Consider the following 24,262-nt stretch of genomic DNA (forward strand, 5'->3'; position numbering starts at 1 on the left):
ACACAGACATTATCTCTGAAAAAAAAAAAATTACTTAACATATCACACAACACAGAAAGCTAATTAATCATTGCTCTCAAGCTACAACCCATGCCATCTCCTCATTCATAATAACCTTGGAAGAAATCCCCCTTTTGTTTAATAATGAATAAATCAATCATCAATCAAATCTTTCCTGATTTCCTCTCCTGTAGAACGATATGCCCATACTCCTGCTAATACAGCTATTGCGGACAGAACCGGGACCAGGATAGCGAGAAGAACAATGTTAACGCCAGGCGGATCAGATGGCGGGGGAGTTGCTGGGACCGGCCTGGGCCTCGTAGTGGCCTCTGGCTGCGTGGTCGCCGTGGTGACGTCGTCAGGCAGCGCGGTCGCCGTGCTGACGTCGTCAGGCAGCGCGGTCGCCGTGCTGACGTCGTCAGGCAGCGCGGTCGCCGTGCTGACGTCGTCAGGCAGCGCGGTCGCCGTGCTGACGTCGTCAGGCAGCGCGGTCGCCGTGCTGACGTCGTCAGGCAGCGCGGTCGCCGGGCTGACGTCGTCAGGCAGCGCGGTCGCCGTGCTGACGTCGTCAGGCAGCGTGGTCGTCGTGGAGACGTCGTCAGGCAGCGTGGTCGCCGTGGTGATGTTTTCAGACGCCGTGGTTGTGGACAAGGCGGTTCCATGTTTATCCTGCAGAGAGCATTTATAAAATCCACTTTCATTAAGGCGTAATTCAAATAGCTTTAAATGCGATTCATCGGTCTCCTTGAGTTTAAACTCACTGTCGGCCGAGTTGTTGCTTTCCGCGATCCAGTAGTGGTACTTGGCACTTGGCACCAGGTTGTGCCAAGATAAAGAACGGTTCAATATGGCGGTATCACCCTCATTGGCGTGCACATCGTGATGTCCACAGGCTAGCTGGTCAGCAGGAAAGGAGCACTTGTATTGTACCAAACAGATAGTGTACAATAAAGCCAAAAACCTTACCATCAACCGAACAGAAGGATGGACTCTCATCGTATTCTAATTAAACTATGGTTTCACCTTTTAATCGCTGCCCGTAATCTAATCTAACTAAGATGTTGACAGAGCGCCTGCCTGCTTTTATACGAATTATGTCATCATCACAGTGATGACATCAGTACGTAAGGCCGCCTCAGAGAAAAATATGAATTTAAAATGTGTGTTTGCGAACGCGGAAGGAGGCGCGAAGCGCGCCTCCGCCCCAAGTGGAGCATACTATGAAACCGTGCTCGGCTTGTGGCTCTGTGTGTGGCTCTGTCAGTGGCTCTGTCAGTGGCTCTGTCTGTGGCTCTGTCTGTGGCTCTGTCTGTGGCTCTGTCTGTGGCTCCGTGTGCACTGCCTGTGTGTGACTGCCTGCACTGCCTGTGTGCAGCCGCCAGAGTGCACTACTGCCCCTACCACCCACTTCTCTGCAATTGCTCATTCCTTTCGATTCTTCTTATTGTTATTTTCGAGCTGCGTTCGCTTCCCGCGTTCGAGCGTCTTACTTGTGTGTTGTGTTTGTGTGTTTGTTTGTTTCTCACCACACATCTTACAGACGGTGTAGCTCCTATAGACGAATCCACAGACGCGCTGCCTGTAGGCAGTCATAGCTGTGGCGTGTGGTCGCGTCTGTGGATTCGTCTATAGGAGGCTAGTCGTCTAGAACAGTGGTTTCCAAATGTTTTAGCTCAAGACCCAAAAGAAAAACGGGACCCAAACTAGCGAAAACAGCATATCTAAGCTCACAACACCTCGCTTCGTGCCGCGTTGTGAGCTTGTCTTTGATGAGATGTTGTTTTTAATTGATGATAAGTGATTTTTCTTTCTTGGTTTAAAAATCTTTTTAATGCAGGAATAAAAAGGGGATATTTACACGCGACCCTTACAGGTCTGTAACTCTGAGAGTGTGCAAATGGAACTAAATGGAACTAAATTGACCCTATACCGGTCTGTAACTCTGAGAGTTTGTGGGACCAAATGGACCCTTACGGGTCTGTAACTCTGAGAGTGTACGAATGGAACCAAATGGACCATTTGGGTTAATTCGTATTCATTGTGTGGCTATAGCAGGCTAGACAAACATCACACACCGCCAGTTGGGGCTACGTACATTATTGATACAAAACTGGCTTTCACTCCAACACCATGAACATACACACACGAGCTAGACACGTAGCTTAATGACGTAGCGCTGTCGGTAGGAAAGTCTATGGGCCAGCCATTATCAGCCCCCGGGGGCCACTGGTGGGCACCGTGGGCTGTGAGAGTATTGGCCCCCAAATAGTTGGCAAAACACTAAGATTTTAATGATAACATTTATGTTTTAAATAAATACTATGTTAGTTCCATTAACCCAAATCTGTTACCAATCTAATTAGGATGGAGTGTGCGTGCAAAGTTTCACAGCAATAGGATGCTGTGTTTGATTTGTGGCATTTTGTGCATAATCGTCGTAATCGTCTCCATGTTAAAAGATTTTTACACATTTTCAAATATTAAAAAAGCAGAAATAGCAGATCTACAAGCTTACAACGCGTCACTTCACCTTGTAAGCTTGTAGATCAGCTATTTCTGCTTTGTATAAAAATGATCAAATATGTCAATAATTGTATATTTCAGTTATTTGTCAAATCTGCTCTGTGCCTGTTTTATTAAATCGTTAATCACAACTATTTTTGAGTGACAGTTAATTGTCAACTTAAATGTGTAATGGTGACAGCCCTGGTCAGTTTCACCATGCTGTTCAGTCCTCTCTCTGTGATTCAGTCCTCCAGACAGAGGACTGCTGCTTTACATACAGACTGGCTTCTCACCCAGCCAGCCAAATCAATTCATTTCTCTCCTCCAGAGACTAATGATGATTGACAAGGAGAGCGAGGGTGCATGTGTTAGAGAGTGAGAGAGAGAGAGAGAGAGAGAGAGAGAGATGGGACGGACAGGGAATGGGAGAGCGAGGGAGGGAGAGAAAAAGAGAGGGAGAGACAGGGTGGCCAAGGATGAGCAAGAGATTTTCGAGACAAAATACAATGACAAAAGGGGGGGGGGGGGGGGGAGAGGGAGAGAGAAGTAGAGATGGATAGAGAGAGAGAGAGTGAGTGCTGCTGTTTTCCAGTCAGATGGACAGGCTTGTTTGAGCCGCAATGTGAATTATTCATGAGAGCGTAGACATTTATCTGGGGGTCTGTGGGACCCAGCGGTGGCAGCAGTTAGTAAATACCACACTGCAGCCACACGCCTGGTGACACACACCATTCACTGATCTAACGCGCACACACACACACACACACACACACGCTCGCACACACACGCAGTCACCGCCCCCCTCCACTCAGAGACAATTGCGTTATAGGCCTGGCGTCCCCCAAAGGTTCTGGTGGCAGACATCTCTGTCGATAGCGAGCAGATATCATTCAGCCTGATAAACAAGGCAGACATAAACGCTTTGCTAGAAAGAGACACGGGGGCCGCGGTGTGATTGAGTTCACGTCTGCGGTGTTGTTTCGTCCAGCTGCACACACATACTTTAGTCGGCAACAGTGACTCGAGGTGTACAGCGTACAAGGTGTTGTACACCTAACAAGGCCATTGATTTTCTTGTTTTTGCCAGTACCAGCAGTGTCACTCGGGGAGTGACGGTAAACAAAGATGACATTTCCTTTAGCGTTTTTTTTCCCTGCTCCTTTTATCTGTAAAGGCGCCGTGTCCACCGAGAACGCCTTTTGAGCTGACGAGCGCCATAGATATCATGTCCACAGTGCTTTGCATGCAGCGTCCACAATGTTCAAACGACCCATCAACCCATTGCTGTGCTCAAATGTCCTGATCGTTATTTGCACAAATAGCTTGGCTGAAACAACGGTTAACAATTCAACGTCAGGTCGAAAATGACCGGGTTGTCAGACACAGCCAGGAGGAGGATTAAAAGGGCAGCGCTCCTCTCCAAAAGTAGCAGATCTACAAGCTCGAAACGTGACACTTCGTGACGCGTTTCGAGCTTGTGGATCTGCTGCTTTTGATACTTTTGAGGGACGCTGTAGTACAGTGGTTTTCAACCTTTTTCATGCCAAGGAATGTATACAAATTTGGCCGTGGACCGGCCATCTGATAATGTTTTGTGCCAGGGACCCCCAGAAGAGAAGATTTGTGTTAAAAAAATGCAAAATTCTTCAAACACTTTCAAGATGTTTCGAAAATGTTCAAAAATAGCAGATCTACTAGCTTTTTATCATGTCATTTACATTTCTGTATAGGTTCTGCCCTATGAGGGGTGTTTGTCTATTATCATGTCAATGTAATAACTGCATATTTAGGCTCTGCTTCAGGGGGGTTGTGATCTCAGAGTCTGTCATGCTTGCCCAGATTATTCTGTCGTCTCTGTAGCATCATGGCAGCAGAGCCACACCACCAGATACAATGCAATATCATTGCAATAATGCTTTTCTTTTCTTTCTTTTTACCATAACCCATTAAGACCTGAGGCCAATTCCACAAAAGGCCTTCTAATTCAGTAGTTCTCACTTGTTCAATATTTTCCAAAAATGTTCAAACATTTTTTTGAATTGCCAACGCAAAAATCGAAAATGACACAGATACTTTCCTGCTTTTAATGGGTTAATTTAACCATGCAAGACAAATTAAGGAAAGCTTCTTATTTACAATTCTAATTGTGGACTGGCAAAAGGCCAGGCCTTATGAGGGAAAGGAGAAACAGGGGCTAAAATAGATCAATTAGGGTAAAAGCAAATAAAACACAAAAGCGCAGTAAAAGAAAGAGCACAATCAATATAAAAAACACAATAAAACATAAATGTAACCATGCATTACTTTCCGAGACCCGGTAACACAAAATAAACAGAATAGCAATCTATATAAGACGGCAACTTTTACCTTTTAGAATATCCATCATTGATAATAAAAGCCGAGCGATATAGGGTTCAAAGCGTCCGGTCTCAACCTTTTGTGTAAGAGGTCATTCCTGTCTCTGACTGCAGCAGATTGAAAAGCTTCCTCTTGAACAGAGTGTCTGACTGCATTAACATTGTTCTTTGTCTCTGTCTCTATGTCTTAGTCTGTATGTCTGTCTGTCTGTCTGTCTGTCTATGTTGCCATCTCTCAAATGAACAGGGTTTTCATAGTATGTACACAATCATACCTGAGCAGTGACGTCTTGTGGTGTCTCCATATTGCCATCTCTCAATTGTATTGATCATGGACCATATAATGGATGACCTGATGGTCACATGTGAGCTTGTAATGCATTCTATGTGATCGTGTTGATTGCCTCTGTGTTCACTTCAGTCTGATGAAGAAGCAGCGTGTAGCTCCAAACGTGTTTTGGGTGTAATAAAAGCACTTTATGATTGGAGCGTTTTATTATAATCGTATAATAATTGTTCAATTTGTCTTGTTTTCCACAGCACACAGACCTGTGTCAGTACATGGACAAGCACCCTGGCGGTCTGCATCCAGACAACGTGAAGGTACGTTCCAGTACAGTACAGTACAGTATACTGCCAGACTCAGTCCTCAGCACCCTACAGCACAGTCTCTTCCATTAGTTTCCTTCTGCAGGACACTGATCACAGTGACTCTGTTCTGTTCACTGAGCACAAACATTACACCAGGGATGCTGCCTGCTGGTGGCTCCACCCATTACTGCCATGTCCTGTTTTCAAATCTCTCCAATGTTTCTCTCTCTCTCTGCCCTCTGTCTTTCCATTGTGGTCCTATGTATTCAATTCATCAACATAGCATAATAATAACAACACCAAAATACAATGTCATCAACAAATCTTAAAACACTACGTACAAAGTAGAAAAGGGGGAAAGAGAAATACATGGCAGCAGTGAATGCCATCTCCTTCTTATGGGAAAAAGTGAGTTTACCCCCCCCTTTTGGCCTCCTGAAAGATGTATTTTTAGGCCTGTGTTGAAGGTAGCCAGTGATCCACATTTTTTAAGGGAGGGTGGCATTCCACATTCCACACACTAACACTTAAACATTAAAAAAAAAAATCCTGGGAGAAACAACTATTCACTAACTATTCAAAACCCAACGTGTATCGTGATACGTATTGTGCCGTGGGCCTCTGTCTCGCGATAATTATCGTATCGCGGCCTCTATCGTGACGCGTATCATATCTTGAGGTTTTAGGCAATATCCAACCCTACTGTAAAATCCCATGATGTGACAGTGAAGTTGCGTTGAGTTGAGATGACACACGCACCATTAATTATGTTACAGTAGTTGTACGAGTGTGTTTGTGTCTGAATGCTAATTTAATCCATCAAGCAGCAGACACGCTAATAAGCTTTAATGGCCCCTGATTAGTAAATAAGATGATGGCTGAGTGAGTGACGATCCCTCGCAAAACGCACTAATGAGGGAAATTAAACTGCTGCCGTCCGCCCGTATGTCCATCTGTCCATCTGTCCGTCTGTCCGTCTGCCTGTCTGTCTGTCTGTCTGTCTGTCATACGCCCAGCTTATTAAACTGTGTGAAGCCTCCCGTTTCCCACTAACCATGGAGTGGGACTTCAAAGAGGGACGTGGGAGTGGGAATGAAGATGTTTTGATTCTGTTGCAAAAGCGGTTCTGGCATGAGAACATCCTCCTCCTCCTCTGCATGCTACGACGCTACGCACACGATTGTATTACTATACTGGTGAAGACATCAACATTTTTGAACGGTGGTTTTATGGAATGCATTTTATGCATAAACCCTATCCCCAACCCCCTAAACCTAACCTCTAAAGGCCTAACCCTAACCTGAATCCTTTACTAGTTGGAGGCCTAACTCCCCAAATATTTTTTTCTTTAAATCGCAAGTAGGTTATAGTTAAACAAGTGCACACAAGCATGCACGCACGCACACACACGCACGCATGCACGCACACACGCACACACTCCTTGTAGAGTGTTTGTTTTCCAGTTAGCTGCCAGATCATTAGACCTCCTCCCTGCTCTTGTCTGTTCCTCCCACCTGCCCCTCTGTCCCTCTCTCTGAGAGTTCTCTGGACCTCCTTGTTGTTGTGTCATCGTGTTGTGTAGTTGTGTTGGTGTTGTGTAGTTGTGTTGGTGTTGTGTAGTTGCGTTGGTGTTGTGTAGTTGCGTTGGTGTTGTGTAGTTGTATCCTCTCTCTGGACCAGGCTGTGCATCATCAAAATCCTTTCCATCGTGTGCACTCGTCATCAGAGTTAAATGAACACTGAGGATTTTACTGTGCACGCTTATCCCCGTTTCCACATGGGTGATTATGTCAATTATACTGGGTAAACACTGGAAAGCAAGTCTCGGAGACGACAAACGATTTAAACGCACCCCTTGACATACCTAGAGTCTCCCGTCATGCGACGTCATGGGATTTAGTGAGTTGAAATTAAGGTTTTGAGACCGTAATCTATGTAGTGCTTGGAAGATGTTTTGTTTCCTCCCTCAGCCATGGTTTAAAAGATAACTGTGGGTCTGTCTGTCTGTCTGGGTTGTGGTTTGAAGTGACAGTGTCACTTCAGCGTCCCGCGGGGGGGGACGTCATGCACGCCGAGGTTTCCGGCGCGTGACGACGAGATCCTAAGGGACACCGTCGTCAAGTCAGCCAAAGCTGTCAGCAGACTGATAGTCAGCAACACAGGTGTCGTTCCAACACCAATGACAACACGCCCCACTATACACCCCTCACACACACACACACACACACACACACACACACACACACACACACACACACACACACACACACACACACCCTCTCTCTCAGGATAATCCTAATTTATTCACAGTAATCTCGACACCGCTGCTGTCAACAGCAAGGAGAAGAAAGTAGTACTTAGCATAAATCTGTGCTGACAAAAGGTGTGAGCGGTTTGTTACATAACGGGTGTATACGTAGGCTTGTGTGGCATCATCCTCCACGTGCGCGGGCGGGCGGCACATCGTGCCAACACCCCCTCCCTCCCTCCATCCCTCCTCGGCCTCATTAAGTCCATCATAATCGTTGCCGTAGGGTGGAAACCTTGTATGTCCAAAACTGTTACTTTTCAGAAAATGGGGGGGGGGGGGGGGGGACCTGTGTTCCACTGGATCCGATGTACTGTAGTCATTATTTTGTCACAAGCTCTTGTTAATACTTTTCATTGGTTGAATTTACAAAACCTACAGAAACACTTTTCACTTTAAGTAAAAAAAAAGAAAGAATCCAAAGTAGCAAAAATAGCAGATCTACAAGCTCACACAACGAGCTTGTATAAATCGGAAATGTTTGCTACTTTTGTCCGACACTCTTCTCATCAATGATCGGGCATTCATTTACAAATAAAAACACCTCATATGTCCAAAAACTGTTACTTTTCAGGATTCAAATTCAAAAATAGCAAACGTAGCAGATCTACAAGCACGAAACACGTCGCTTTGCACTGCTGAATATTTGGTCACCCTACCCTAGCGTCCCCTATTCTGTGGGTGTCATAAGAATAGGTGAACATTTTGTGAAAATATGTGAACATTCTGCAAAAAAATTTAGCAGATCTTACAAAGCTCGTCACAGCGGACGGACGGGCAAACGGCTGCAGTTTAATTTCCTTCATTAGAGTGCTTTGTGAGGGAAGCCTCGTCACTCAGCCACCATCTTATTAACTAATCAGGGACATAAAAGCTATTAGCGTTTAGTCTGCCGCTGATGGATCAAATTAGCATTTAGACACACACACACACACTCCTACTACTACTGTAATATAATTAATGGTTAAGCAGAGAGCGTGTGTGTGTGTGTGTGTGTGTGTGTGTGTGTGTGTGTGTGTGTGTGTGTGTGTGTGTGTGTGTGTGTGTGTGTGTGTGTGTGTGTGTGTGTGTGTGTGTGTGTGTGTGTGTGTGTGTGTGTGTGTGTGTGTGTGTGTGTGTGTGTGTGTGTGTGTGTGTGTGTGTGTGTTTCCTTCCTTCACCACATAGGCCTATGTGTACATGTGTACAGAATGTCACTTAGATGTTTGTTAACATGTTGTTTTAGACCATTAAAATCGGGAAAGTTTCTGTGTCATTTTAGATTTTTGCGTTGGCTATTGAAAAATAGCAGATATACAAGCTCACAGCGTGTCACTTAGTTGCGCGCTGCGAGCTTGTAGATGCTAGGTTAATTGTTTACCCGATATGCTATACATATATGTGCTATATATATATGGTCTCTTTGAGGCACTATACTACAATGTTCTCTCTGGACTCTATTTATTTGACTATATACCTTGTTTGCTGACTAGAGTTCATGTTTACTGTGCTTATTCCGATCTCGCACTTGTACGTTGCGGTGGATACGGGCGTAAATGCTTAAATTGTCATTATAAAGTGTGCGTGCGTGCGGGTGCAGACACGGGTAATCATAAAGCATGATTACTCTTCCACACTAATTGGCGTTTCAGAGGGGGAGAGATAGGCTCTGCGGTGGCATTTGACCACCAGTCATTTGCATAATCTATCACCTCGGCACCCCCCCCATCAACAACAATCTATCCGCTAACAGCACACTGCCTTGCTAACCATGACGTAGTTATCACCATCACACCCATTATGAGCATTATTTTCTCTCCATCGAGTGGAGCATTATGATATAGATGGGAGCCGGATAGGCTGTGCGTTATCTATACAGTGAGATGAACAGTGGTGAAAGAAGTGTCCTGATTGTCTTACTTAAGTATAAATAGCATTGTTATTATTATAACTATTGCTATTATAGCAATAACCTCTGTTACAAGTAAAAAGGCCTGCATTCAAACTTAACTTGAGTAAAAGTACAATAGTATTGGCATTGAAATATACCAAAAAGTACCAAAGTAAAAGTACAAAAAAATAAATGCTGATGTATACAATAGGGCTTAACAAATTTTTCTGAGAACCTAGAACCTCCTCACGGACCCCTAGGGGTCCGCAGACCCCACCTTTCAGAAGTAGAAGTAAACGATAACATAGCTATCACTAACGGACTCATTAAGAGCGTTTTTCCTCCATGGAGACGAGCATTATGAAAAAGATGTGAGGAGGATAGGCTGTGTGTTATCTATCAGTGAGATGAAGTCCAGTCTGGCTCTCCTGCCTGATATTCCCTCTCATTTTGTGGGTAAAGTAGGGGGCCATACATCAAAATGACAGCAGCACACTGGAGGGCTCTGAGCATCCAGTTTCACTGGGACACTGGCTGAGTAAAGCAATGAGCAGCTCAAATGCACTGTTCAGGCCCAAGGCTAATACTTCTCACTGGTGGAAAGTAACTAAGTACATTTACCCAGGTACTGTTTACAAAAGTACAATTTTGAGGAACTTTTACTTTACTCGAGTATTTCCATTTCTTAATACATCTTTATACTTCTACTCCACTACATATCCAGGCAAATATTGTACTTTTGACAGCTTTAGTCACTACTGTAGTTACTTTGCAGATTTATATAGATGTTCGGGGCCGCTACGCAGTTCTCACACCTACGTCACACCGCCAATCCAACTGATATGCCCATATATGGAGATATCTGTATCTGTCAGTCCATGTCCCGTTTATACCCATTTATGGAGATCCCTGATGTCATCAGTATATTCCCATATATGGGCATGCTGATATGACCATATATGGAGATCTCTGTATCTGTCAGTCCATGTCTACTTGAAGCATATTTTGAGGCCAATACTTTTGTACTTTTACACAAGTTAACTGTTGAATACAGGTCTTAATTTGTAACATTATTTGTGGTATTTCTACTTTTACTCAAGTAAAACATGTGAGTACTTCTTCCAGTGCTGGTGTTGTACAGACCGTAGCCTAATTGGTGAAATCTCATTCTCTGGGCTGCTCGGCAGGCCATGCATGCAAACTGACTGATTTGGGCCAAAAAGAATGGAAATGAGAAGAGAGAGAAGAAGAGGCAGATGTGTGTGCTTTATGTTTGCATGACTGATTCATTATGTGCATCCATAACACACGCACACAACCTTCTATCTCCATGTTCAGTTTTAGTTTGTTTGTTTGCTTCATAAATCAATGCTATTAGTCACACTTCACATCTTTCTGCGGGTTTTACAAATATTAATGCCCTTATGCCCCATCTTATACTTTAAAAAATGGTCAAACATAGCCAAATCAGTCGCTCTACGATTGGCTTGTGTATCTGCCATTTTCAATATTGTTGACCAACATCTTTTTTTTATGTTGCCTATGATGACATGCCCAAAAACATAGATCGAACCAATGAAAAGTCTTACAGCTTGTGACCAAAAAAAATCCAGTTTTGGACACCCCAAAAGACAAAGGAAACCGAGTCATGGACTCATTGTGGAATCTTTAAAAGCGACACTTTGCTGATTGCAGGGATGGTGGGGTGGGGTGGGGTGGGGTGCGTTGTGGGGGACGGTGAAGACGCCAGTAAAGGGAAGAGGCTTAAGAAAGCAGTGTTAAATGGAGTGAGAAGAGGCTACCATCTGCCAGCCAGTGTGTCCAGGTCCCATATCTGTCCCATAGAGCGTCTGTACGCTGCTGGCCTTAATGTTGCGTATCGACACACATCAGCCTGCGCCGCTGTACAGCGGCCCACTCAGCACTATCCTGCAGGCTTCCATATAGGGGTGTAATTGTGGACGTCAATGACTCCTCAGGGACGACTGCTGCTACGGCTGGGTTTAGTTAAGCACTAAAGTTGGGGTGCCTACACTTTTTTGACTTGAGGACTACTTTTAAAATTGCGAGCTCAACGTGATCTACCAACCAAAAATCAATTATTCCATTGCTGAAAATACTTTAAAATGTACCTATGGGGGCTAAATAACAACATTAAGGCATTAGAACTGTTTCAAAACCAATGAATGCATTTATTTATCATTCCAATTACTCCACATTGGAAAAGGTTTAATTGCAAAGAAGAGAATGTTTGGTAAAGTTACTCTTTACCACAAACATTTTATAACAAAGCATACAGTCACATGAAGGCATAATGCACCACTCAACTCAGAGCACACTTTTTACTTTTTACTTTGAATGAGCATATGGCTGACCCGGAATGATGCTTCAGTGGCTGGCTGCCTTTGCTTTTGAAGTGGGCTTTGTGAAAAATGACTGCTGTCCGGTTAACTGTGCTTTCAGTTCGCTCAACTTTGTCCTTCTCCATTCACTGTTGGGAGGGAATTCACTGTTGAACTTTTTATGAAGTGTTGTAAAATGTCTCTCCACGTTTCCTTTCTTTGCAAAGACGCTGGTGTTACATATAAGGCAGACATTGTGAAAAAAAAGTCTTCTTTCCACTCTGCATGGAAATGAGTCAATCAGTCAGCAGAGTACAAAAGGAGCCGCACTCACACACGGATCCCCACGGACCCCCATCTGAAAATGTTTTGTGCCTGTGGAAAACCCAAAAAAGTGAATAGAGTCGAGGTGAGTCTGCACCTAGTGGAAAAGTGCTGACACAGCCGAGCTCATCCCTTCCAGAACAGCTCTGTTGGACCTGGATGTGTGTTGCTATATTCATTGCTACTACACAGCCTGTGTGTATGCTACTGTACATGCATTAATATGATTTAGTATAATTTACATTCCCATAATTTCTCTCAAACGAGAACACTGATTTACCGCGGCTGCAATGTAAGCGGAAGGGATCAGCCGGTCAGCCCACTAGGCATTTAACGGTCAATACATACGTTTTGCACGTGAGGTTGATATGATTGATGCTGTAACAGTAGCTTCCCTCGTAATGTAATTGTGTAAAAGTTAATGCTACCTGCCGCTCCGGCTTGCTGACATGGCGAGGAGGCGATGGCTGTGTCGGGTTCCCATCGATCTGTTGAGATCTCATTGGGTAGAAGTACATTTACTCAAGTACGGTACTTTAAAGCTGCACTAATGTAACTTTCCTCTTCTACCCCGGATTTGAACCCAGTTTCCTGCCTAAGTGCTGCCTTTTTTGTTTACCATTGAGATAAATTGAATCTTGACCTTCAGGTCAAAATTCATGTCAGATCCTGTGTCTAGGTGAGACATGACCTTTGACACGATATACAGTAAATGTCTCAATAGAAGAGCAGGGAGACAAAATACAACCACACCAATTGTATAATTTATATTGTATTACTCTACCAAACAGACAAACGGACACAATTAAATTTTATTTATAAAAGAAATGTTGCACACAATAGTGCTGCTTTAAGTACAATTTTGAGGTAGTTTGAATCGTTAAAACGCGCTCGAAAAGTGAAAAAACTTTGAAAGCTTAAAAAAAAGCTTTTGAAAGCTTAAAAAAAAGCTTTTGAAAGCTCGAAAAGTGGCTCGATGAGTGCCACTTCGCGCCACGTTTTGAGATGCGTTTCAAGCCGTACTTCGAGCCATGTTTTGAGCTTGCAGATCTACAATTTTTTTATGCTTTTGTGTGACGCTGTAGAATGATCGAGTAGGGCGTTAATTTACGGAAAAACACAAAAAGTAAAAATTTGGAGGTAAAGGTTTCTGCCCGACAGCAACGTTATACGTCGTGGTATTGCTACTTTTACTTACGTACAAAATATGAGTAGCTCTTCCATGCATCGCTTGGCATATCGGGTTGCCATTGATCTGTGTAGATCTCATTGGGAGATGAACCCCCCCGCCCCGCTGTGCATATACAATCTAATAAGCAGAGCACTTCCCTGGCAGCCTGCGGATGATGTCACAGCCACTTGTGCTCAATTACAGCCACGACACTGACTAACTGTAATCAATCATAAAGACCAGAGACATATAAAACATTATTAGTATGGTGCAGCGATATTTATGTGATGTTTTAGGAAGTGCTTGAAGTTTACAACCAAGTTGTCATTGTGATGCTGAAGGAGCTCTCACATCTGCACCTGTGTTTTTCAGCGTTGCCAGGTCTGTTTATTATAAGCAACTGTGGGCTTGTTTTTCTGTAAAGTGGCTTGTAAATAGTGGTAGTTTACAGTAAGACTTCCCAAAATGTTCAGGCCGCGACCCCTCAAAATAATGTTTGAACTGGGGACCCCCTCACCCTGACAAGCACTTGGAATTGTAGGCATTACATTTAGTTTGACTCGGTTCTACAGATAAATGCTGTGAAAATAGCCGATCTAGATCGGCTTTTTTCACAATGTTTGCTTCTTTCCTACATAATATTAGACTATTTGGCCAATTTGGTATTAAAAAGGTCTTAAAAGTACTTAAATTGTAACTTTAGAAATGCGCAGATACCCTGTATACACTCCTTTTACTTTATGTTGGCTTGTTTAATGTCAAGTGAGAAAACAATGTTGCACATTAAGCCAATCATTAATTTACAGTTATAGTTACATATACAGTTATTTACAGTATATGTGCAGGACTCTGCACAGGCATGATGTATGGAAGGTGGAGAGTTTGGGGTCCTTGGGGATGTACATTTCTGTGGTTTTCCAGTTATTCTGCACCGTACAGTAGTGTGGATAGTATGCATCAGCATCTTTGGTAGATTCTGTGTTTTGTTTTGTTTTTGTGCTTCTGTGTTGGCTTGATTTCTAGATTGTGTTTAAAGGGATAGTTCACCCCCAAAATGACTTTTTTCTATCAATAATTGATATAAAATAGTCACCCAATGGAGACTTGAATTCATGGATATTTTTTGTTTTTGTCACATTCCTAAGCCAATAATTTGATGTCCAGCGGACCGGTACGAGACACAAAGGAGACTCTTTGTGTTTCCTACCCAAACCGCTGCCGGTCATCAAATTCAAAGTCATCATGACTAATGATAGAAAAAAGATTCTTTTGGGGTGAGCTATCCCTTTAAGTCTTATGAAGGTCGTGTGTGCTTTGTTGTATCCGGTTTTGAATGTTGTCGACTTGTTCCCCCATCGTGATCCTTCCAGATATGTGAAATGATCTGGTTTATTCCAAGACATGTTCCCCTTCCTTACGGGTCCATTTGCTTCCATTTGTACACACTCTCAGAGTTATGGGGGTCCGTGGCCTAATTACATAGAGTACCAAAGATGGGGTCCTTGAAATTAACAAGTTTGAGAATCACTGGAATCCCTGAACAAATCAAACCAGCAATCTTCTGCTTCCCAGGCACCCCCTGTAGACTCATATACCACGCACGGACGCACATGCACACGCGCACGCGCACACACACACACGCACACTTCACCGATGCTACTTTCGCCGAATATTCACCTATTATTATTACATGAATAGGGACGCCCGGCCTATGTACTTTGTTGCACAACAAATGAAACTAGACGATCTACAAGCTCACAACGTGTCACCTCGAAATGCGTTGTTGTGAGCTTGTTAGATCGATTGTTTTCGCCAGAAAGATAAAAAATGGAGATAAGAGGTTTCTGCCCAACAGCAACAACATGTCAGGGTTAACATGGATAAAAGGAAATGCTTGCTGGTTCTGTGGTTATGTTGGTAATTCCTTTTTTCCTCTCATCCCTCAATCCCATCAGCAGCAGCTGATCTCAGGCTGGAATTCCCCCGGGGACCAGCCAGGCCTATATACACATTCCAGGATTAACTCCTTCTCCTCTCCTCTCCTCTCCTCTCCTCTCCTCTCCTCTCCTCTCCTCTCCTCTCCTCTCCTCTCCTCTCCTCTCCTCTCCTCTCCTCTCCTTACTGCGCCCAGTGGTGGAAAAAGTACTCAGATATTTTAATTAAGTAAACGTACTGTATCAATACCACAATATGACAATACTCTGTTACAAGTAAAAGGCCTGTGTTCAAAATGTTACTTGAGTAAAAGTACCAAAGTATTGGAATCAAAACATACCTAAAGTACCAAAAGTAAAAGTACTAAAATGTTTGAAAATAGCCGATCTACAAGCTCACAACGCGTCGCGATGTGACGCGTTGTGAGCTTGTAGATTGGCTATTTTCAAATAGCCTAGGTATAAAATATGGCTAAAGTGGTTAATGTATGTTTTATAATATAATGATTTATAACTGCAAAGTAACTAAGTAACTAAAGCTGTCACATAATTGTAGCGGAGTAAAAGTACACTAATTGCCTCTCAGATGTAATGGAGTAGAAGTAAAAGTACTGAACATTGGAAATACTCCAGCAAAGTAAGTACAGTACTTGAGTAAATGTACTTAGTTACTTTACACCACTGACTGCGCCCCCTTTTCTCCATGTGATATTACAGTCCTGTCAACCCCCCCACAGCTCTTACCTCGTACCCCCCTCTAGTGCTTGGGTCTGGATGTCTGTATCACTCTGTTCAGTGGGTGGAAGAAGTACTCAGACAATGTAGAAATACTAAAGTCTCAGGCACATCTAGAGTGCAGGCCGCTACTCACACCTGTCATGGCAGACCCGTGAACAGTGAGCACTGCTGTACACTCTGTAATGGAATGAACATGTACAAAGATAGACAACATCACAGGAGATGAAGTTAGCACAACTTCTAGTTCATAAAATACATATTCAAATCACATTAATTCACGTTTCACATATTCACTGTTATTCCATACAGGTTAAATACCTTAACCTTTTTAGCAGTAAGGCATATTTGCCACAGCATATTGACTGGCTTGAAACACAGTTTAAAAGTGTAATATCAAAGTGCAGTTTTTAACTCTTTGACTGCCAGAGTAATAGTGTAATAGTGCGACGCAATTGCCAGCAAAAGCGAGCGATTTTACCGTACCTTTGAAAAATCATGGAATATTGTAGTATAGGGGGAAAAAATGTCTTGTCTACTTGGAAATACCCAAGTAAACCCTGACGTTGTACTTTACTACTTAAGTACAGTACTTGAGTACATCGTCTCGGTCGTGGGGAAAACTTATGTCCAAAACAAGCTTGTAGATCTGCTACTTTTGATGCTTTTGTGTAGTATGCTCAAGTAGGACGTTAATTCACCAAAAAAGCACAAACATACATTTAAATATGGAGATAAGAGGTTTTTGCCCGACAGCAACAAAATGTACTAAGTTCCTCTCTACAACTTGCCCCCCCCCCTCCCTTTCTGTTGCCAGTCTGGATGTCTGTATCGCTTCATGTTCTCCCTTTGGTTTATCTCTCGCTCTCTTTCTCTCGTTATCTCTCCCCGCCTCGTTACAGTGGGTTAATTAGTGTAGTTGACGCCTTTGTCCGCCGGCGTCCTTTCAAATACCTCCTCCTGCCAGATGGACGGACGGACAGACGGACGGACGGATCCTGGTCACTTATTCTAGTGGGCTGAGCCTGTTATGTCTCATAGCAGATGTCTGCTCTGTCAGCCTGCCAAGTGTGTGACCGCCATGAGCTCCAACTGTACTGTAACTGTACTGAACCCACTGGTGGGAAGTAACCAAGTACATTTAGTCAAGTACTGTACTTCAATGGTTCTCAAATTTTTAATATTTTTTTTAACCTTTGTTTATTTGATTTTAACAGAAGCATTCATTGCATACATACATATCCACAACATATAGCATTGCTCATAGATCCCAGTTAAGAACAAACAGTAACATGACAAGTTTGTTTTTGTTTTTTTCCTCCCAAATGAAATACACAGAGGACAAGACAAAAGTGAAATGAGATATGAATAAAAAGAAAAACAACAACAATACACAAAACCAAAAACAGGAACTTAAATCAGTCAGCTGAACCATATAATCTACAGTGCGATCCGCAGGACAGCACTCCCATCACGGCACCATTATGGTTTTCAAACTTTTTAGTTTCAAGGATCTCCAACTTACATTTGGCCGTGGACCCCCCCCCTCTCTGAAAACGTTTTGCACCAGGGATCCCCCAGAAGAGAAGATCTGTACTAAAAAATACAAAATTATAAGAAAAAGGTTACAAAATTGCAGTTGTAAGGCCTTTTACTTGTAATGGGGTATTTTCTTTATATTGTGGTAAAAGAGTACTCTTCCACCAGTGAAACTCCAGCTGTACCACTGGCAAACACAAGATGAGAGTATAGAGTCGCACAAAACCGCCCGACAGACACGTAAATCTTCCTTTTCCATTTTTTTCCTCCATTTTTAGCATGCGGGACGACCCAGCCTGAATTTAAATCTGTCCACTCAATCTGACAGCTCCTGTGTGTACTGTAATTTCCCTTTAAATCGGGGCCATCTTGAAAACAAGTAGGGGTTACATGCTAGAATCGTCCAAACAGTCGATACCCTTTGATCTGCACATTCTATCAAATAGTATTATGCTAATTGGGGCGGCAGAGCTCTGTTTCTCTCTGTTTGCCGAAACAGTAAGCGTCTCCGTTAGCCCGTTAAGACCTGAGGGACGATTCTATAAATGCCTTCTAAATTAGTGGTTCTCAACTTTCTTTCAAAAATAGCAGATGTTCAAGCTCGCAGCGCGGCACGAGAGCTTGTATATCTGCTATTTTTGAGAAGCACTGCTCTAAATCCTAAGCGTTTTTTTACACAGACGCTTCCTCGGTTTTAATGGGTTAAGCAGCTTTTGACGTTTGCGTCGGGGGTTGCAGAGATAAGTTCTGTTTATGTTTTTTTATGCAGCACAGTCACATACAGTACTTAACAAGGCCGGCCAGGGCCTAGCTCTGACAAGCCAGTTTTGATATACATGAGTAAACACACATTTCCCTTGCTAATTCTCCGACGCCGCTGTTTCGTCTCATCGCCGGGCAGAGTTGAGGAATCTCTAAAACTGTTGACCCGGTGACTTCAGATGCCAGTGCGAGTGCGAACCCCCTGATTGGACTCAGCATGCTGCTCCGAGCTGCCTAATTGGCTGAGACTGGGAGAGAAAATGATAAAAGATGCAGAACCGAAGTTCACAGGAATGTACTTGACTCATTTACTCGCTGATTGATGTGTTGTCGGACACACTCAAACACACACACGGCAAATTAATGAGAACTGCCAAATCTCTGAGGAACGAACAATCGTAAAAAGTTCCTCTGCTCGGGAGTAAATATCAAAAGTTGTGCATTGTGTGCAATTTATTCTAACCTTTAGTTATTCTCGAAAGGACATTGAGGTTGCCCTCATTCACAGTGTTGTCGAGATGCATCACAATCCAAGTGCAATTTCATTTTCACATCAATTATAAAACCAAACAAAACAAAAATGTCCCCCTAATGTGTGATACAACACAAGTTTAAAACTATCTGTGGGTAGATCTGCAATCAAAGATTTAAATTGACCGTATGTTATGGGAGATAATTAAATTTACGCTGTACAGTAGGTCATTCCAAGTGGTTGGGGCACTAAAACAAAAGGCTGTTTTTCCCAGTTCAGTCTTTGCCTGGTGGGATCTTTAGCGTGACGTGAGCCAGTCATTGGAGCGTGTCCTATTATGTTCCATGATTCCATTCCAGCAGAGATTTAATATACAATGGTAATGGTCCCATCCACTGCCTTAAAAATAAACAGGTACCAGTGTTTGTTTCGCCTGTCAGCCAAGGAAGGCCAACCCACTCTATCATACAGGATGCTGTGACTGGGAGAGTTTATTTTGTAGAATTTATTTGCATTACTATAATCAGCTTATAATCAGAGTTTATCCACACAGAATGCAAATGCAAATCGAAATAAGGTCAATTTCTCATCGCAAGTGAAAGCATCAACTTGCAAGAATGTAGCTTCGCCAAATGAATAGTTTGACGTGAAATATTTGCGACGCATTTTCAGATCATTTATTGGTTACGCTCCAAATATGTGTAAGGACCTTGAGTATATATCAGGCCTTCATGTTTCATTGTATATTGACTGTTTATTTCCCGTCATCTTTCCCCCATTGTTTTCTGGAACGCCCGCACAATATAAAATCAATGTGAACTTTGTTAAGGGCACCACATCATAGTCACAAAACAACCTCCCTCCCATTTGAGGGACGATGGGCCACTTCACAACACCAGTGTATAATGAAGCTGTTGTCAGTGCATACATCCAGTTTATAATCTACTATTGATCTGATCCAGCGTTGCCAGGTCTGCGTATTATAAGCGACTTTTGGCTTGTTCTTAAGTCACTTGTAAATATTGGTTGCTGCGGTTTGCATTTATATTTTTTTTTTGGCTTGTTTTTGGCTTGTTTCTAAAGTGTGATCTGTTGCTTATTTGGGCCTTGCTTCCTGATGTTGTTTAAACCAGTTCTCCCAAATGTGTCCGTAGACATCCCTAATCTGAAAATATTTTGTGCCAGGGACCCCCCCCCCCCCATACTAGATTTGTGTAGTTAAAATCTTTGAAAAAATATTCAATATTTCACAAGGCATTTCAAGATTCTTTTGAAAATAGCAGACAAATGCATGCTCACAGCTGCATTTGCGACGCGCTGTGAGTTTGTAGATCGGCTATTTTCTGATAGTCTGTAAATAAGCCGGGTTCAAGCGGGTAAAACTGTTTGCTTCTTTTGGGGCTTGTTTTCATACTAGACCTGATGACAGGCATGTTTCTCTTGCAAAGTCTGGCAACACTGATCTTGCTCCCTAAGCTGCCAGAGGAGCGGTCAGTCCACTGTTGATGATTAATGTGTTGAGGTGCAGAGGACGGCCTGATGGCAGTTATCTGTCTGATGGCCGCTCAATAGTCCAAACGGAGGAAATGATGGGTGTGTCCTGGGTTGATGGGTCACTATTGACACAGGAGGGTGGAGTAAACAGGGTGCGTGTGTGTGTGTGTGTGTGTGTGTGTGTGTGTGTGTGTGTGTGTGTGTGTGTGTGTGTGTGTGTGTGTGTGTGTGTGTGTGTGTGTGTGTGTGTGTGTGTGTGTGTGTGTGTGTGTGTGTGTGTGTGTGTGTGTGTGTGTGTGTGTGTGTGTGTGTACATCTTACATCCTCCCGTGTTTTGTGTGAATGTGTTCACGTGTGTTGTTTATATCCTGTGCATTCTGAACTTGTTTGGATTGATGCACATGTTATTTCGAGTGTATAGGACATCAGAAGCAACTGAAAAATATTTGGGCCCTTATATTGTATAAATGTTTTCTCAAATAAAGACATTTGTGTGTGTGTGTGTGTGTGTGTGTGTGCGCGCGCACGGGCGCACATGTGTATTGCTAGACAAATATAAAATTAGATTATTTTTTTTTAATTAGAAGAAGTAGAAATTGTCCTGTTCCTCACAAGAGAAATGGCTGTTTCATGGTTAAAACAAAAAAAAAGATTTGGGGAGTTAGGTTTACAATTAGGAAAAGATTCAGTTCAGGGTTATAGGATTATGATTAGACATTTTGATTAAACAGATCGATAAAATCGCAATGGTGTGAGCTTGTAGACAGCCGTGTGTGTGTGTGTGTGTGTGTGTGTGTGTGTGTGTGTGTGTGTGTGTGTGTGTGTGTGTGTGTGTGTGTGTGTGTGTGTGTGTGTGTGTGTGTGTGTGTGTGTCTGTGAGAGAATGAAACGGAGCTTAATTGTAAATGAGTTTTGGGAGTTGAACAGCGCTTTCTCATTTTGAACGAGACAATGAACCCACTCACCATGCCTCACTTTCTGATAGAGAGGCTTTCCTCACAACTCCCTGATCTGAAAAGCATTCAATCAACAGTAATGACTCACCCAGGGACACTCACACACACACACACACACACACACACACACACACACACACACACACACACACACACACACACACACACACACACACACACACACACACACACACACACACACACACACACACACAGAGACACAAGACAAATGGACTAGACAGTCTAGGTAAACAGCCACAATGGAATATTGATATTTTCAGCTATAGAGAAAATCAAGATCGTAACGGATAAATAGGCCCACTTCACCAATTCAGTTTTTATTTTATTAGCTCCGAAGGTCAATAGCTATTCACCCGCTATTCTATTATAACATATTAAATAATACGATCACTGAATTGCTCATATAAAACAGTGGTTCCCAGAGTGCGGTCAAGACATTTGTAGAATCAAGACCTGATTCTACAAATGTCTACATCCTAACAGTTTTCTGAAAAAAAACTTATGTTGCTATATCAGTGGTGCTCAAAACTTTTTCATACCAAGGACCCCAAGAATTGTATGTGTTTGTAAACATGTATTTGGCCGCGGATCTCCATCTCAAAATATTTATGTCCAGGGACGATAACCTTTTTTTCTTAAAAAACATATAAGATTTGCACAGATTTTCATCAAAATGTGCAAGTGCGGTCAACGGCACTCGCAAATGCTTCTGTCCTATTGGTTGTCCCACGGTCATGGCCGTGGGCTTGTATATCTTGGGTAATACTGTATATCAAAGATATTTGTGGTATACCCTGGTCCCAGATTTATGTACATCAAAGGTGCAGCACAATAGGAATTTGAACTCATAAGGTGTATGGAATGAAAACGTGATTTATTAAGGGAGCAGCTAATCACAGAATCAGAAAATGAGACTGGTTTCTGTAGCTGTATTTAGCTTTTGAAGCAGAGCTGTGGTGCAACAACACGGAGCCCTCAACCTAATAAAGAAATAACAACGGGGATAATTTCAGTGATTCTGAAACTGTTGAGCGATGAAACATTTTAGAGCGATGCAGCACGACTCCAACAGACAGAAATCCAATTTAGGCAACAAATGCTCATAAAATAGAAAACATTAGGAGCCAAGAAACGGACTCCATGAAAGCAGATGGCAGGACAAGGAGTTTTGTGCCTTGCATTACATGATGACTGGAACATTCATTGCGTTGTTTTCTGGAAATATGTTATTGAAAGTCCTGTTCAGTGCCCTGAATGTGTAATGGATTTTAGGGGGGAAATGAGGTTATTGTGTTTGCAGCAGCGTATTCATCAGGGACTGCAGCGCAAGACAACAAAATGTGAACTGTGATATTCTTGTACTGGCAGTCAGATACACAGTAAAATCCTCTGTGTTAATTTTATGGGTCTGTGTAACTCGGGTCCATTTGGTTCCATCTGTACGCCCCCAGAGTCGGATTAAAACTCAGAATTTCCCAGTGTATATATCGTCTCCGTTGGGTGGAAAAACCTCATTATGTCCAAAACTGTAACTTTTCAGGATTCAAATTCAAACATAGCAAAAGTAGCAAGATCTGCGTCTTCGCGCCGCGTTTCGAGCTTGTAGATCTGCTGCTTTTGATGCTTTTATGTGACGCTGTAGTATGATCAAGTACAATAGGGGTAGTGGTTCTCAACCAGTGGTCTGGGGACCACCAGTGGTCCTTATTGAGGAGGTTCCCGGGTGGTCCCCAGCTAAATGATGGAAGAGTTGGTAACCAAATGGATCCTTATAGATCTTTAACTCTTGAGAGTGCAAAATGACGGGTCCATTTGGTTTCATTTTACGTTCTCAAGAGTAAAATTATTGTTAAACATCTGCATTACTTAATTTACAAGAAGTCTAACACAAATAGAGAATGTTGAAGAATTGTTATTTTGATCAATATTTGCCTGTTGTCTCTCCCATATGGTACATACACATCAATACAGCATGGAATTGTGGACAAAATCTTATCCAACGATAACTAAATATTCTACGCTTTGGGGAGAGGCTTAAATCTCATCAAATGTGGCTCAATTTCCCAATAAATAATGGACCTTGATATGAAAAAGGTTGAAAACCACTGAAGTGGGGCATTGATTTACGAAAAAAACACAAAGTTAGAATATGGAGATAGGGGGTTTCTGCCCTGACAACGATATTCAATATTTAATGCAGGCTAGAGATGCAAGGAGCTTGACTATACAGCGTGGGAGGGACAGGAACATCGAGTGGGAGGTTTCAAGGTCATCTTTGATTGCTAACAGTAATTACTGTGTGACGGCACAAACTATAGGCTACGTGTTGATTAGTTCCTGATTCTCTCCCGGCGTCTTTGAGACTTATCGGCAATCTGTGTCTCCTCTGCGGCAATCGCAGCAAGGAGACAATCTTCGATAATGTAATATACTGTACATATTATATCCTGACTGAGCCGTGCTAGCTTGAGCTGTAGATTACATCAGTGGTTCCCAAACTGGGGGTCTGGACCCCTAGGGGGGGTCCCCACATTATTTTGGGGGGTCCACTGATGATTAGCTTAATGTGTAAACATTGTTTTCTCACTCAACAGTAAACAAACCAACGTGCAGTATAAATGTATACAGGGTATCTGCACATTTCTAAAGTTGCAATTTAAAGCCATACTTGTTTTTAGCAATCTCTGCTGGTCACTACTGTCATTGCAGGTCTGTATTGGAGTCTTGCATTACCTAGAATTCCATTTGTTTTCACCGGAAGGTGAACGTTTCTCTTAGCCAGTGAGCTTTAGTTACCGTGAGCTGTGTTTTCTTTTGTTGTTGTTTTTCCATCTTCAAATCCTATAATGCCATAAAAACAGGTGAAATTCCTTTTTGT

The 24,262-nt window shown here is 42.7% G+C and overlaps 1 protein-coding gene across 3 annotated transcripts in view; it reads left to right on the forward strand.

Moving 5' to 3' along the window:
- cdk14 (cyclin dependent kinase 14) overlaps window positions 1-24,262 on the forward strand; it is a 210,680-nt gene that overhangs the window by 47,567 nt on the left and 138,851 nt on the right. For all 3 annotated transcript variants that reach the window (XM_084051515.1, XM_084051514.1, XM_084051516.1), the window contains one exon: window positions 5,406-5,468. In XM_084051515.1, coding sequence (XP_083907641.1) covers window positions 5,406-5,468 — 63 coding nt within the window. The remainder of the gene's footprint in view (window positions 1-5,405; window positions 5,469-24,262) is intronic.

Source organism: Gymnoscopelus microlampas (genome assembly GCF_963454915.1).
Source record: "Gymnoscopelus microlampas genome assembly, chromosome: 3".
In the NCBI taxonomy this organism is placed as follows: Eukaryota; Metazoa; Chordata; class Actinopteri; order Myctophiformes; family Myctophidae; genus Gymnoscopelus; species Gymnoscopelus microlampas.